We start from the raw sequence: 16,653 nt of genomic DNA, 5'->3' as shown, positions 1-16,653 counted from the left end.
CACTAAAGGGTTTAGAGATTTTTGGGGGTTAGGTAAAAAAAAAAGAGGATGACACCGCTGCTACTACTATACACTTTAGAAGGAAAATATTTTCTTCATAGGATTTCTACACTAAACTATATGAATTTATCATTGTTAAGTAATTATTATTAATAGACGCGAGAATTTTGTTAAGGAGTTGATTGCTTAGGTGATCATTCAACTTGGGATAATCATCTATTTCTTTTCTGTATTTCAAAGTTTCTAATTAGCTTCAATAGTCATCTTTACTGGATTTTATATTTTCTGGTGAGATTTAATGAAGTGGCATGTTTAATTTAAGTACTAATTAAGAATCCATACCATTTTAGAGCCCAAACCAACCCTAAACCGATCCAGTCACTTTAGGTAAGAGTTTGCGCGACTGTTCCCATAACTGATATTGTATATCCGCCCCTAAATGCCAAGTATTCTGTTTTTATCTTAAGGCATATAAACACGCATGATCAAATTAGCTTAGCATTCCTATAAGGTAATATACAAATTACATTGTTGGAGATAAGTGTTCAGTAATCACACACACAGAGACACATCGATCTATTTAATTGTGTACAAGCCAAACTTTTACATGAATGAAAATAATCGAAAAACACTCCTATTTTAAAAATTATTTATTGCACATACAACACCCATATCTTGCCATATGCAGCAGGAGTGACAAGTTTTTTTTTGAGAATTCAAGAGAAGGTTACCATAAGACGAGTAGTTTAACACATGAATATTGTATATTATTCCTAGAATATGCGCTTTACAGCTCCAGGGAGGTGAGTATTCATAAAGTAATCTTCCCATTTTATGCATCTTGGATCAAAGCTGAGCACATCATCCATGTTGCATTCTTTCATTGCCATTCTTAACCTCTCGGTATTAGCATCATCAAAACTGAAAAATATAAGTTTAGAAATAATTAAATTGCTTTTTGTTAATTAAATGATGCTTAAGCCAAAATTGGGAAAGATACAAAATATAAACATTCACATACCTGCCGTGGAAAAGCAAGTAAGGTTTGTAGAGTTCAGCTAGACGTATAGCCATATCAATCTTCCTTTTCAGATTTTTGTAGGTTTTGTCAAAACGCCGGCATGATAATAGATTTACCAACTCTAGTACCTAAAAACATATTAAACCACAAGTTACTGTCATTGAATGTGTACATCAACATTAAAGAGTGTTAGGCACACATGTAATATAATGATTTAACCATAACAAATTATAATTTTCTTAAGTCATTGATAATAACTCTACTAATACGTACTAACTATAAATTCATATGCAAAATACTCCTTTACTATACAAAATATGTTAACGTTAACTTTCATTATATTTTGTGGGCAGCAAATTGTCTCGTTTTCCCCCTTGATCTAAGAGAGGTCCAACTTGAAGTATAGCATAAAGTAATACTAAATGATAGTCAAAAGTAAACGGATAAATTTTGATTTTTTTTTCGAAGTACTTTCACAAGCAAAAATCATTAACACTATGTTGGAGTTCCATCAAAGTGAACGAAAAATATGAGATGATTTATTATCTGCAAGCGTATGCATGCCTATAATATCATAGAGTAAAATAGGAAAAACTGTATAGAATAATCGCTCCCAAAAATATAGTCGAAAATATATATTTTTATATATTAATGTATGATATACATATTATATACATATTTTTGTATATTTGGCTAGAGAATGTAATTATTTTTGGCTGACTGGCCAAATGTGTAACTTCGCCACTAAAATTTGTATCAAGATGAAAATAAAATGTTGTATTGATCAGGAAAAAACCTTTGACAATGGCCAATAATAGGTTGAAATGTATTTTTGATAGCTATCCATGCTGCTAAATAGCCGAGGCATCCCCACTTTGATGATTTTTCCATCTTTGTTGATCCATGGATTTTTGGTGAAGTAATGAAATAGGAACAATCGAATATCACAAGATTTTAGGGTATTTTTTCCAGAAGAACAAATGTGATATATTGATTCTTGAGAAGAATAATATTGATTTCCATGTGCTATAACTGCTGCTAGTATGGAGTTCACCACCATATCACCTGGAATCTGAAATAAATTAAAAAGGTTAAAAAAATTAGGCAGACCTAATTAATTTGTAGTTGGTAAAAAAAAGTTATAAATAATTTCTTTATAATGAAAAAAAAAGTTTTTGAAAAATGAACCAGCATAGTTAATTAATACGTACCGCATCTATTTTTGTGTTTGGGTCACCAAAGCAGAAATTCAATATGCCTTTACCATATGCCACGATAAATGAATCCACTGTTCTGCAGTTGAAAATAAAAGTTATATGTAAATATATAAGAGATATGGGTAAAATATATAGTCCGTCGAATTACTCTTGGTAGTGAAAAAATGCAATGAACTTTACAAGCAAAAAAAAGAACATCAATTCACAAACTTACTTGACTCCTTCAATCCATCCTGGAAATGGCTCTTTGTAAGTGCTGGTTATGATTGTTGGACGTATTATAGCAAGTTGCAAATTCTCTTTCAAATGTCCTAAAAGCATCTCTCCCATTGCCTTTGTGAAGGAATATGTGTTTGGCCACCCATGCAAAGTTGCCCTAAATAATCAATATATATATATATATATATAGGCCATGTTAATGTAAGGAAAGTATGATTGTACGTAATTTCTATGCATTAATGACGATATAGAAGATGCTTACGCAATTAGATCACTTAAATCAGGAAACTTTGTTGGTTCAACAATAATAAAAAAATCAGTGTAATCTCACAAGTGAAATCTGGGGAGTGTAGTGTATACGCAGACCTTACCCCTGACCTTAAACAGGCGGCAAGGCTGTTTCCAATAGACTCTCTCGTCGGTTCAATAACAAAGATAAATTATCTCAGTAACACTAAAAGAATTAGACCTTTTCTAACCTTTGAATGCCTAGGTCTTTCATGGCTATCGTCACTTCCTTTGATGTCAAATTTTGAGCTTCAAGTTCCTTAAGTTTGTCTTCTATCACCTTCCTCTCCACATCAATGTCTAAGTAGGAGTTTTTGTTGAGTGTCTCACCCAAAATGAATGATTTTTCTGGTATAACTCCTTCCCCTTCTCCACAAACATAAGCTGTGACAAAGACATCGAACTAACTAATTAATATATAAGACAAGATTTTTAAGAACCTTACCAATAACAATAATACTATAATATATAGTACATGAGAAAAGAATCACACGTTTGTTTTTCCAAAAATGAAAATCATAAGGATGGTTAGTTAAGATCTAAAAACTGACCAGTGGATACGTGAACAATAATCTTCACTTTTTCACATCTTTTAGCAAACTTGAGGATGTTGACGGCACCTAGGACATTGATATTCATGGCAATATCATATCTACAAGGAAAAAAAGGAAACTAATAATGGTCAACGAAAACTTATAATCAAGGACGGACAAACTGAAAAACAACTATTGCTATCGATATCATATATGGGATTAAATCAAATGTCTTGAATCAAAATACTTTATTAATCTTTACAATCATACCTCTCATCAAATCTAGTAGTTGCAGCTGAGTTTATGATTATGTCGATTTCTTTGAACATTTCATCTTTTATCTCCGAATTTTGAATTCCAAAATCCTCAAATGAAATATCACCAGCAACGGGAAATACCTTCTCTTCTACAAGAGAGTTTAGGTTTTTTGCACCTATCTTTTCTGTTAGAACCTTAAACAATTCAGTCTGCATAACCTGCGTAAAAACTTGCAAAAATATTACTGTGTTGCACTACAATAAATAACAAATAGCCTAACCCATTTTTGCTAGAAATAAAAAGAAAATACCTAACATTCGTTAAATACAAGTCGCAAAAAGAGAAATATGTACAGACACCTCCCAACAACAACAACCCAGTATAATCCCATTAATGGGGTTTGGGGATGGTAGTGTGTACGCAGACATTACCCCTACCCTGTGGTAGAGAAGCTGTTTCCGATAGACCCTCGTCTCCCTTCCTCCAAGAACTCCCCACCTTGCTCTTAGGATGACTCGAACTCACAACCTCTTGGTTGGAAGTAAAGGGTGCTCACCACTAGAGCAACTCACCTCCCAAAGTTTATAATTTAGGTTAGGTAACTTCTTCGGTGAAATTACTCTCGCAACTCTAACGTGGTTATATCTTGATTGGCATTGTTACTGATACGAGAAAATAAAAATTAGAGTTTAATTTTTGAAGAAATTAAAAAGGATGTGTTTTGAATAAATATCGTACAAAATGTCCCTTGATAATAAACCAAAACAACGAAAATATTATTGCTTGAATGTAGAGAAAAAAAATCAAACTTCCATTTCAAACAAGTAGACATTCTTTTGACACTTAATAAAGGACACATGCAGGTCGTAGTACAACATTTTCCCTTAATAGTCTTGTTCAAATAAAATGGACTAAGCAAGCAACTTTTTTATATTTAAAAAAAAAGTACTATGTTTTACCTCTTCATGAAAACGTTTCTGGGCTGATTTGGTGTCCGAAGCTCTTACTAGAAGGTATAATTTTTTCACGTTTGGTTGAACCCGAAGTATCTTCTCCACCAGAACTGCATTTAAAAGGTAATTGGTAACCTAAAAAAATTGGTAAATAATATGCTATAACGAATTAAATTACAGTGGTACTGTTAAACAAATTAGAGAAATAACTAGAGAGGAAATACTTTTTGCAAGGAAACCAGTGGCACCCGTAATAAAAATAGTTTTGCCTTCTAGAAATTGTTGAATTTTAGATGATTCCATTGGTAAGGAATTTGGGCAGCTAAATTTTGTTAAAAAAAGACTTGATATTTTATATTGAAAATGATATTTGATATGAACCCATGCACTCATCTCCCAATATATATATAGGCAAACTTGAGACTGATTAGCAGCTAATAGATATTAGAGATGCTTCTTTCAGCAATTAATTATGTAAGTTTACCATTACCTAAAAGTTAGGTCACCTCATTATTCCTTAAAGTCAAGGGTAACAAAGCCAAGAGTGGAAGCAAACACTTAACCCTTACTCCAAAAAGCAGCATTTATAACTCTTACAAGCAAAAGAGCACTAATTTTGTGATAATTCTCCAAAGATCTTGTCCTAAAAAATCCAAAAAAAATCTATTACAGCCTAACAACCTTTCATTGTTTTTGGTATTTTTATGATTTGTGTCTTATTAACTCTAAGTCTAAGAAAGATCATCTTAGATTAGTAGAGAATCCATTTAATTGTAGGCCATGTGAAAGGCTTTAGTTGTGTTTTATTCTAACTTATAGAATTTGATAAGAACAATATTACGGTATTATTAATTCAAATAAAGTAACCAATATATATATATATATATATATATATATATATATATATATATATATATAAATTTTATATACTTTTGCGGCTCTCAAATGTAAATAATTTCGGTTGTGAGTTAAAAGTGATCTTTGCGCAGCGCCAATCAAAAGATAGATGTGGTCTTGTTTGGTATGATTTAGATTTGTTAGTGGGGTATGTTGTTAACTCAAACAGAAGTACAACAAGATTTTAAATTAATTTGAAGAAATGTATTATGTTAGCGGTCGTACAAATTATGTACTACAGAATCTCTGGCCGGTTAAGTATCTAAATCTTTAAAATGCTATTGACGGAATAGTATGATGTTTTCGTTAGAAGCTTTCTGTCTATCGAGCTCCTCGGAACCGTTACTTATCAATTTAAAGTTTCTTCTTTATATATATAGCCGGAGGGGGAACCTACTTCTGGCCCTACATTTACCCTACGTTTTTTCTATAATAATTTTACTCCTTATCCTATTTTTTTTTAATAATATTGTAAGTTTATTCTTCATATTATTAGTGTTTGATATCATAAAACAATGACAAACGAGATAACAGTGAAAATAGTAGTATATTTGTTTTGGAATACGTGTTAACATGTGTCTTAATGAATTATGAGACCTCCATTTATATAGTAGGAGAATCCTACTCTAAGTACAACTCTATAAAAGGTAAAAAAATCTTCGATTTAACTGATTGTCGGTTCTTCATCGATACGTGCCGAGATCCACGCCGTGATATTCGGCCGGTCGCAGATATTACGGCCTTCTGTTGATCGTGCTTGATTGCCCGACAATGCCCTCCTAAGTCTTTCAGGATTTGGATCGTTCTTGAATCATGACTCCGATATTCTCAAAGGCAGACAATATGCCCCCGGATTCTGACTCGATGAGGCCTTCGCTTCGATTCCGATCCTTCGCAATCATATCTCGAGCTCGTTTTACCCTATTGGAGGCCGGAGTATATCATGAGCTCTGTTTTTACCCGTATACAGATAGTCCCCTCGTTTCTCACAGAGAAAGCTGACGAGAAACGATATGAGCACCCCGATTCCTTCTTCAATACGCCGCGACATAAACTACAAAAACCCTAAAACATCCCGTCAGTCATGGCATAATGACATTAAATGCACATCAGCCACCGGTTGGCTATTCTTGGAGGCGAAACGCCACTGAGCCACTATAAACAACCCCTCTATTTTTTATTTTTTACTTTAAATCAAACCGTCTACCCTCGTACCCTCAGAATTTTACTACTCTTTTTCATATTCTAGCGTTTTTACCTCCGTTATTCGAGATTCCTTTGAAATTTTTACTCATCATCCACTCAAGCCAACACATCTGAGCTTCCAGGTTTCAACCTTTCGCTATCTCTTTCAAGCTTTCCCCTATAACAATGGCACAAAACTCAAAATATGTTCCCCAAAAGGTCGCTTCTACCTCCCAAACAACTGCCGGAACCAACGAAACTACTTCCGATGTGGTCGACCTCGGGAGACCCGCTGCTAACGTTGTTACCGATGAACCGACTCCTGAACCTCCCTTGAAGATGTTCATTCTCGGGGGTTGTTCGATCGCTGACCACTTCAAGGTCGAGAAACCTTCTTCGGTACAAGGTCAGCGTGAGGATGCCTCGAGATACATTTGCTCAATCACCAAAGAGGACCTCCCCACGGTCCAAAAATATTGCAACTGGGCTCACAAGGACATCGTGGTCCCCGACTCCGAAGAGGCCATTACCACCAATGTCGAGGGATATCTGAGTGTTTACCCTTATCCCTTTACATTGGGCCCAATGGACTCAGTCATCTTAGACTTCTACAGGAGGTATAACGTATGCCTCGGCCAAATTCACCCTTCACTGTGGAGGATCGTGATCCTCCTCCAATATTTTGTGAATAAAATTGATTCGTGCACCTTCACCATCGGTCATATGCTCCGTTTACACAGTCCCCAAACCTTTCAGGAGGACTGATAAAACTTGTACGTAGGGCTAGAAAAGTCCCATTTTCGAGCATCGACGGACCAGGATCGAGGCTGGCAGGGTCTTTTTGTCCGGTGAGTACCTCAGATTTGATCTCGACTGAATTCAGACCATTTCCTGAGAAGTGGAATGCATCACGTAAATAAAACTTTCCCCTGAATGTTGATTTTGTGTTCACCTCTCTTTTTCTCCGGTATTCGTAGTGGTGCAACTGTCGTTCGAGTCCCAAACAATGTCCCCCGACTCAAGGAGTGGGTCGAAGGTATTCTCTCATAGATTCCCTACTCCGAGCGCTCGTGGTGCAAACTCTCAAAGGGTTGTTCCCATGGTAAGCTTCCTTTCCCGAGTAGGTTGTGTTAGGCTTCTTCTCTTAGCATTACGTTCTTATTATTTTTTCTTTACTTCTCTTTTGCAGGTTTTTCTAAGACCGTCAAGCTTAGGACCCCGATTGGGGGTGAGGACTTACCGGAGCCACATCAGGGGAGAAGAAAAGGAAAAGGGCCTCGAGTTCCCCGAGCTCAGAGAAAAAGAAAATGAGAAAGAGGTCGGTTCGTAAGACAAAGGAAACCTCCATCTCCCGAGTGCTTTACTCGGAATCACTCATCCGGCTGAGAGACGAGCCCGAGAAGGATGAAGTCTTTATGGTCCATGAGCCGTCTGCCCCCGAGGAATGGGTGGCAGCCGATGAGGAAATAACGGAGGCTAATCCCCCTTAAGTTTGCGAGACTGATGCCAAAGTAAGGGGTTATAGATATTTCGGGGCGCCTTCATTCACAAAATCAATGTTTGATGTAGCCCGAACGACAAAGGAGTGATCCCATGAAGGGGTCTATGGAGTGGATGATCCCCTCCAAGGTTTTTTTGATGATGAAGACTCATCGGGCCCGGAGGATTTCACCGGATTGGGTGACTTAGAGGTGCCAAGGAAAAGTCCACCCTCAGAGGCTGGTGGCACGAGCTTGAGCCCGAGATTAATCAATCGATTCGTCATGCCGAGCACAGATCCTGCTCGAAAGTGGTCCGTCGTTATCACCGTTCCGGAGGATGCCTGGATTCTTTATTCCCCCGTAGGGATAGCTAGTTACCTCCGGTGCCTGGTAACCAAAAAGACCAGGCAAAAATGAACGAGGTAGATACGCCATGCCTGTTCAACGAAGCACAACAGGCGTTGAGCCGGGTAATTCTTGATAATTCTAATGTCTCTTCTAATATTAGAATTAGTTTTTGGTGATTCTAATATCTCTTCTCATATTTGCAGGCCTCGGAGCTCCACCATGAAACCTTCCTCCGGTACCGAGATGAGCTGAGCCAGCTCGAGGCCGAAGTCAAAGAGCTTGCTGAGAAGAGAGGCATGTATAAGCTTCTTAGCGAGCAACGTGAAGGAGAAGTCAGAAGTCACCAAGCCGAGTTGGACGCGGCTCAAAAAGAACACGCCGACCTCTTGGAACAGGTAAAAATCTTTGAAGTTAGTGATGATGAGCCATACAAGGTGTCTAATGGTCAGAATCTGCATGTTCAGCAAAAGGTTGATCGGGTCGACCAGCTCTAGGCTGATATTGACAAAGTCAAAGCCATGGCCGAAGAGTGGAAGGTCAATATGGACCGATTGGCTTCGGAAATGGAAACTGTTCGAGAGCAGCTGGCCTCGGCGGAGGCCCAACTTTGATCGGTGAAGGAGAAAGCTGAAATCTGGTCCCAAAAAATCGAAGACCTCCAGTCTCGCCTGGGCTCGGTCATTGTCGCACAGGATACCCTTGCCAAGGATCTTGAAGCAGCCAAGTCAGCGGCGAAATTAACCAAGGCCGACGCTGAAAAACTGGTGGCCCAGTACAAAGATGATGCTGAGGCAGCTCAGGAATGCCTGAAAGCCATCGTCAAATATGTGAGGTGGCAGTCCCGGAGAGAGGCTTTTGAGGAAGTTCATGCTCGAGGGTTCGATTTATCGGCCGAGATTGAAAATGTTAAGAGGCTCGAGGCTGAGGCCAAAATGTTAGCGTACCCCGAGGAAGAGGAAGCTGAGGGTTCGGGCGGATCCGAGGACGGGGAAGACCCCGATGGTTCTGGTGATGAGGCGGGCTTCGGCGAAGATCAGGCTTCTTAGGTGCCTTGTAGATTTTTCTTCTCTTTTGTACTTTAGTATTTTGTTTGAGGTTGTTTGGCCTTTATAAACTTTTATGTATATATACAAGGCTTTTTCCCTTCGACAAATTTCAAGCTTGTTTCTTTTTGCTTTTTTCTTTACGATCGCAAAGATTTTGAATGCCTTAGCACGTAATAATTAGGTCTTGTTCGGAGGCTCGAACAATGCTCATTCTTGATATTATTTTGCTTAAGACTCGTGGGGGCTTAGTATGACCGGAAGCTTTACCCGAAGTGTTTACTTAGAATTTTTTAGATCATAATTTTGCCGAGGGTAGCCTTATAACTGGTTTAGAAATTTTGAAGGCCTTATGTTTTGGTTACGGATCTCAGATGTCTCCAAGCTGTTCTAGGACGACTGTAGCCTTTTAAGTTCGGGTGTTTCCCAATAGGCTTATTACTCAGAGCCATCCGGGATTGCCTGGGATCATAGTCCCTGAATGGGGATGGTCGTAGCCTTTGAAGTTCGGGCACTGCTTAATAGGTTTTGTGCCCCCGGGCTTCGTAGCCCGAACCATCCGGGCTTGCCCATAACGGAAGTCCCCAAGCGGGGGGTGATCTCTTGGATTCAGACAAAGGTGGCCCTTTGGCCCGATGTCCTTAAGGAATAAAATATAGTAATTGTTAAGAGACAAAATATGTATCTGCAAGGTAGAAACTTTCTTTTATTTCAGTGTAACATACAAGATTGCAAATGTGTACAAGCTTCATGTTATGGCTTAAGTGGTCTATGTGGGCACGGTTCATTTGACCGTTTGGCCCTTATAGCAAATCCTATCCACCAAGTCCAGACTTGTTTGAGCATGAAGTTTCCTTCCTTGCTAAAATTATTACCCGAGGGTGATGGCCTCGGATACTGTTGATGCGAACCTTGACTCCAGTTCATAGTAGGTCTTCAATTCTAAGTTAGCATGATCCACTGTTGCCTCATTAAAAAAACTTGCGGGAAAACCCATTTGGGACAAAACCGGTTCAAGGGAAAAAAGAGTGCAACGCGTGATTTCAGGCCTAATAGTTGCATCATTCCTTGGTCTTTACCTGCAAGTGTTAGTCCAATCCGTAATATATTTAAATAAAAGTAATGAATGGGGTCGTACCTTAGTAGTAGTATCGTTTTAAATGGATTATATTCCAGTTGTTCGGTAGCCTCTCATCGTTCACCGTTTCGAGTTTGTACGATCCTTTGTCGGTGATCTCAATAATTCAATACGGACCTTCCCAATTCGGTCCCAGTTTCCCTTCATTCGGGTTTCGGGTGCTCAGTGTCACCTTTCTTAACACCAAGTCCCCGACATTGAAGTGTCGAAGGTTGACTCTCCGTTTGTAATATCTTTTGATCTGTTTCTTTTGGGTGGCCAACCGAACGAGGGAGACCTCGCGCCTTTCATCTAACAGTTCCCGATCCGTACTCATGGCCTCGTCGTTTGATTCTTTGGTCGCATATCGGAACCTAGGACTCAGTTTTCCTAATTCGATCGGTATAAGTGCTTCGGCACCGTACACCAACGAGAATGGGGTGGCCCCGGTACTGGATTTTGAGGTCGTACGATATGCCCATAGGACTCCGGGCAAGATTTCCTTCCATTTCCCTTTGGTCCTCTTTTTAAGGTTTTGAAGTATGGTTTTGTTCGTGGACTCTAATTTCCCGTTTCTACTAGGGTAATAGGGCGTTGATAGGATCCTTTTGATCTTATGGTCCTCGAAAAACTTGCTCACTTTGATGCCGATGAACTGCTTTCCATTGTCACACACAATCTCGGCCGGCATTCTGAATCGGCATATTATGTGGTCCCATATGAAATCAATAACCTCCTTCTACCTGACTTTCTCAAATACCTGATCTTCCACCCACTTAGAAAAATAATCAGTCATAAATAAGATAAATTGAGCCTTACCAAGCACCCAGGGTAGGGGACCAACGATGTCCATTCCCCATTTTATGAACAACCAGGGTGATAAGACCGAATTCAGTGGTTCCCCAGGCTGATGGATCATCGGAGCATGCCTCTGACATTTGTCACATTTTCGCACGAACTCCTTTGCATTGTTTTCCATGTCGATCCAGTAGTAGCCGACTCTAATTATCTTCTGAACCAATGACTCGGCGCCCAAATAGTTCACGCAAGTGCCCTCGTGGACATCCCTCAAAACATACTCGATGTCTCCTGGTCCTAGACATATGGAGAGTGGGCCATCAAATGCTCTTCTGAATAGGGTACCGTCTTCGGACAAGCTGAACCGGGCCGCCTTCGTACGCAGAGCTTTCGATTCTTTAGGATCCGAGGGAAGTTTTCCGTTCTTCGGGTAATCTATGTATTTTTTTTCTCCAGTTCCAAGTTAAGCTTATCGAGTTTATATCGGCATGGCCTTCCTCCACTACTGATTTTATGAGTTGTACGACCATTCCCGAGTTGAATTCATCATCGTCGACCGACGATCCCAAGTTAGCAAGCGCATCAGCCTCACTGTTTTGATCCCAAGGTACATGTTGTAAAGTCCATTCCCTGAACCGATGTAACGTTACCTATAGCTTATCCAGGTATCTTCGCATTTTTTCCTCTTTGACTTCGAACGTTCCATTGACTTGGTTCACCAATAGGAGGGAATCGCACTTAGTTTCGACCACCTCGGCCCCCAGGCTTTTAGCTAGTTCAAGACCTGCAATCATGACTTCATACTCGGCCTCGTTGTTAGTTAACTTTACAGTTCTAATAGATTGCCTAACTACATTACCCGTCGATGGCTTCAACACGATGCCAAGTTCGGACCCCTTTGCATTTGAGGCACCGTTCGTAAAAAGGGTCCATATTCCGGAAGAGATCCCCGAGTTCAACAACAACTCCTTCTTAGCCTCAAGACTTAGGGCCCGTGTGAAGTCGGCTACGAAGTCCGCCAAAATTTGAGATTTGATAGCGGTTCGGGGTCGATATTCGATATCGTACATACTGATCTCCAAGGCCTAATTGGCCAATCGTCCCGAGAGCTCGGGCTTATGCATTACGTTTCTTAATGGGTAAGTAGTCACAACACACATGGGATGGCATTGAAAATACGATTTTAGCTTCCTAGAGGCGCTTAGCAAGGCGAGCGCCAATTTTTCTAGGTGAGGATACCTAGTTGCAGCCTCGCCTAGGGTTCTGCTAACATAATAGATAGGAAATTGCTACCTTTCTCTTCCCGGACCAGGACTCCACTTACTGGTACCTCGTATACCGCCAAGTACAGGTACAATTATTCGTTTGCCTTCGGAGTATGAAGCAAATGTGGGCTCGAAAAGGACCACTTGAGTTCCTCCAAGTCTTGTTGGCACTCCGGGGTCCATGAGAAGTTATTCTTCCTCTTCAACAGTGAGAAGAACCAATGGCTCTTGTCGGAGGACCTCGAGATGAATCGACCCAAAGCGGCTATGCACCCGGTTAACCTTTGTACGGCCTTGAAATTTTCCACAATTGTGATGTCCTTGATGGCCTTGATTTTATCGGGATTAATCTCGATTCCCCGGTTAAACACCATGAATTCGAGAAATTTCCCGGACCCAACTCCGAATGCGCATTTCTCCGGGTTCAGCTTCATATTGTGTTTCTTTAATATATCGAAGGATTCCTGTAAGTGTTTCAAATGGTCCTCTGCTCACAGGGACTTAACCACCATATCGTCAATGTAAACCTCCATTGACTTTCCTATTTACTCTTCGAACATCTGATTTACTAAGCGTTGGTAAGTGGCACCGGTATTTTTTTTAGTCCGAATGGCATTTACGTTATAGTAGTACGTACCGTATTTAGTGATGAAGGACATTCTTTCCTGGTCGTCTGGATCCATCCGAATTTGGTTTTACCTAGAGTAGGCGTCGAGAAAACTGAGGGTCTCGTGGCCGATCGTGGCATCGATCATGCGATCGATGTTTGATAGAGGGAAAGAGTACTTGGGGCATGCCTTGTTTAAGTCTTTATGGTCTACACACATTCTTAATTTATTCCCTTTTTTAGGTACTACTAGTATGTTTGCTAACTAATCCGGGTACTTAACCTCCCGGATGGACCCTATTTTAAGGATTTTTGGATACCTCATCCTTGATGAATGCATGCTTGACTTCAGACTGAGGCCTCCTTTTCTGCTTGACCAGATGGAACTTCATATCCAGGCTTAGCTTGAGAGTAGTTATCTCCGGCGGAATCCCTTTCATATCAAGGTGAGATAAAGCGAAACAATTTATGTTAGCTATAATGAATTAAATGAATTTTTTTCTTGAGTTCGAGACTTAGCCCCGTGCCTAGGTATACCTTAAGATCAGGTAGGTATTCGATCAACATGACTTGCTCCAGTTCTTCGACAGTTGATTTGGTGGCGTCGGAATCATCGGGGACTATGAAAGTTATGGGAACTTCATAGTCGCCGTCCTCATTCGTCCCCTGCTTCTCCGATTTGATCGAGGCAAGTATCGGTAATTAATATTTGGTTTCGTATTTGGCCACATGACCTAAAACCTTCGATGTCAAAAGTGCAGATACCGGGATCACCTCGTCAACTGTAAATATCTCCTTTACGGCCAGTTGTTTTCTGTAAACTGTTTTAATCCCTCCTGGCATCGGTAATTTCAGCACCTGGTGCAGCGTCGAGGGTACTTCCCTTATGTTGTGAATCCATGGTCTCCCAAACAGAGAATTGTACCTTATGTCTCCTTCGAACATGTAGAACTTGGTTTCCTGAATGGTTCCGGCGGTGTTCACAGGTAATGTTATCTCCCCTTTAGTGGTCTCACATGCCATGTTGAATCCGTTTAGAACCCTGACTACAGGAACGATTTGATCTTGCAGACCTAGTTGTTCCACAGCCCTCGATTGAATGAAATTAGCCGAGCTACCTGGATCAATTAACACACACTTAACTTGAGATTTATTTATGAGTACAGATATTACCTGTGCATCGTTGTGGGGTTGTACGATGCCTTCAATGTCCTCGTCGTTGAAAGACAAGGTTCCTTCTGGTACGTAATCTCGAGTCCATTTTTCCCTCGTGATGGACACTATGGTGCGCTTTAACATCGGCCCCTGGGGAATGTCGACCCCACCGATGATCATGTTAATGACGTGCTGAGGCTCCTTATGCTCGATCTGCTTACTAAAATCTCTATTCCTGAAATGATTTTTGGCTCGATCGCTCAAGAACTCCCGGAGACATCCGTTGTTTAATAATTGGGCTACTTCGTCTCTCAATTGTCGGCACTTCTCTGTTCTGTGGACATGAGTGACATGATATTTACATATTAAGTTGGGATCCCTTTGGGTTGGATCAGACTGTATAGGTCAAGGCCACTTGGTGTCTTTGATGCGTCTGATGGCAGACACCATAACAGCAGCATCGACATTGAAGTTGTACTCCGATAACCTCGACGCTTCCTTAGGCTCGGTGGGTCTGTCGAAACCGTTTTTGCTCATTAATACCTGGTTATTTTGACCTCGATCGCTTCTCCTTTCACTTCTTATAGGGTTTCATCCAGACTCGTTATCACTACGATCATCGTTATACGGTTTATACCAATCTCTACTTGACCTTGGTTCATGATCAATGTCTCTTTTGGATTTGTCACTAGCTCGAACGGGATAAACAGACCCCGAAGGGGCCCCAAGCTGATCATCTTCGACCCTAATATTTTATTGGTACCGGTTATGCATATCGGCCCAAGTTACAACCGGGTGTTCTACCATATTTTGCTTCAACTGCTGCAAAGCCAATGAGCTTCGAGTATTGAGTCCTTGGGTGAAGGCTTGAACGGCCCAATCGTCTGCCACCGGCAGCAGGTTCATCCATTCCATTTGAAACCTTGACACGAACTCCCTGAGAATCTCGTTATCTCTTTGCTTTACCTTCAAAAGGTCTGACTTCGTGGTGTCGACCTTGATGGCTAAGTCATGCGCTTTTACAAAAGCATCTGCAAGCATAGCAAATGACTCAATAGAATGGGGGAGGGGGGAGGCAAGTTGTGATACCATATCATAGCTCCTTTTGACAAGTTCTCTCCGAACCTTTTCGGCATGACAGATTCGATCTCATCATCTTCCAAGTCGTTCCCTTTGATGGAGCACGTGTACGAGGTCACATGTTCATTTGGATCAGTTGTTCCATTGTACTTAGGAATTTCAGGCATGTGAAACTTCTTCGGGATCGGCTTCGGATCTGCGCTTGGAGGAAAAGATTTTTGAACAAACTTTTTGGAGTCTAGGCCTTTCAATATCAGTGGTGCTCCGGGAATTTGGTCGACCCTGGAGTTGTAGGTCTCCACCTTCTTATCGTTGTCTTCGATCTTCTTTTCTCCTGTTTCTACCCGTTTTGTCAATTTCTCGAGCATCTTTATTATCTCAGGGTTGGTCCCGGGTTCAGCTTCATTTCACCTATCTGTGGTTGGTTTATTTCTACGAGTGTTTTTCCGGGACGGTTCGGGCTCAACTCTACTGGGAGCGCGACTTTGGTTCTGCAGTTGGGCTATCGCTGCCTGCTGAGCCTGCAATATTTTGAAAATCACCCATAAATTGATCTCATCTCCTTCACCATCATGAGTATTTTGGGCTACCAATCGAACTCCCCCGCGGACGATGTTCTCAGGACCGGTAGGTAAATTCATGTTAATGGCCATATGTGAGTTGGCGTCGATTGGGTCCGTGGCCGGAATTCCATTGGGATCGGCAGGGGGCACCTCGTTACCGGGCACCGTATTATTGTTCTTGCCATGGTGGCCAGACTCATCATCTGTGTTTAGAGGGGCAGATTGGGAGTTCGACATTTTAAACTTTGACCTGAAATCAAAGACACATCAAAGAACAAGTGTGAAGTAGGGTGTGTTATGAAAAATTGTATCAAATTGCCACTATTATCCTTAGCCCCACGGTGGGCGCCAAACTTTTTACCCTCAAAATGGATAACAATTAAATTTGTGAGTGGTTTTAAGGAAATGCGGAGTAATTCGATACAAAACGATAAATTGAGTTAGAATGGACAAGTAAAGATACAATAAATTCAAACATGCGAGGAGGATGATTCCAGCCTTAGTGACTTTTTCACCCTCGATCTGGGCTCACAGTGAACAATATTGATGAACGAGAGAAAGAGCTTGCAATAGCAGTGAAAATAGTGGTATATTGCTTAGGATTGCGTGTTACAATGTCTCTAAT

General features: G+C 40.6%; 1 protein-coding gene across 1 annotated transcript; it reads right to left on the bottom strand.

The window, feature by feature from the left end:
• Positions 1–482: 482 nt before the first annotated feature.
• LOC107786897 (fatty acyl-CoA reductase 3-like) lies at positions 483–4,877 on the bottom strand. Its single transcript, XM_016608413.2, has 10 exons — positions 4,714–4,877; positions 4,496–4,599; positions 3,549–3,754; positions 3,297–3,397; positions 2,937–3,129; positions 2,453–2,614; positions 2,233–2,314; positions 1,818–2,093; positions 1,022–1,149; positions 483–921 (listed from the first exon to the last, which is right to left on the bottom strand). The coding sequence occupies exons 1-10, from the start codon at positions 4,790–4,792 to the stop codon at positions 774–776; spliced, it is 1,479 nt and encodes a 492-aa protein (XP_016463899.1). The 5' UTR covers positions 4,793–4,877; the 3' UTR covers positions 483–773.
• Between the last annotated feature and the right edge of the window lie 11,776 nt (positions 4,878–16,653).

The sequence above is a fragment of the Nicotiana tabacum genome, chromosome 9, assembly GCF_000715075.1.
Source record: "Nicotiana tabacum cultivar K326 chromosome 9, ASM71507v2, whole genome shotgun sequence".
NCBI lineage: Eukaryota > Viridiplantae > Streptophyta > Magnoliopsida > Solanales > Solanaceae > Nicotiana > Nicotiana tabacum.
Note: the sequence above shows the minus strand (reverse complement) of the source record. Positions and strands in the feature narration are given on the sequence as shown.

Bases quoted from the DNA above. Each gene is read 5' to 3' on its own strand.
- LOC107786897 (XM_016608413.2), bottom strand. From the start codon at position 4,792: ATGGAATCATCTAAAATTCAACAATTTCTAGAAGGCAAAACTATTTTT. The intron at 4,600-4,713 runs GTATTTCCTCTC...TTTTAAATGCAG, and splicing joins CACTGGTTTCCTTGCAAAAA to TTCTGGTGGAGAAGATACTT. The intron at 1,150-1,817 runs GTTTTTTCCTGA...ATATGTTTTTAG, and splicing joins ATTATTGGCCATTGTCAAAG to GTACTAGAGTTGGTAAATCT.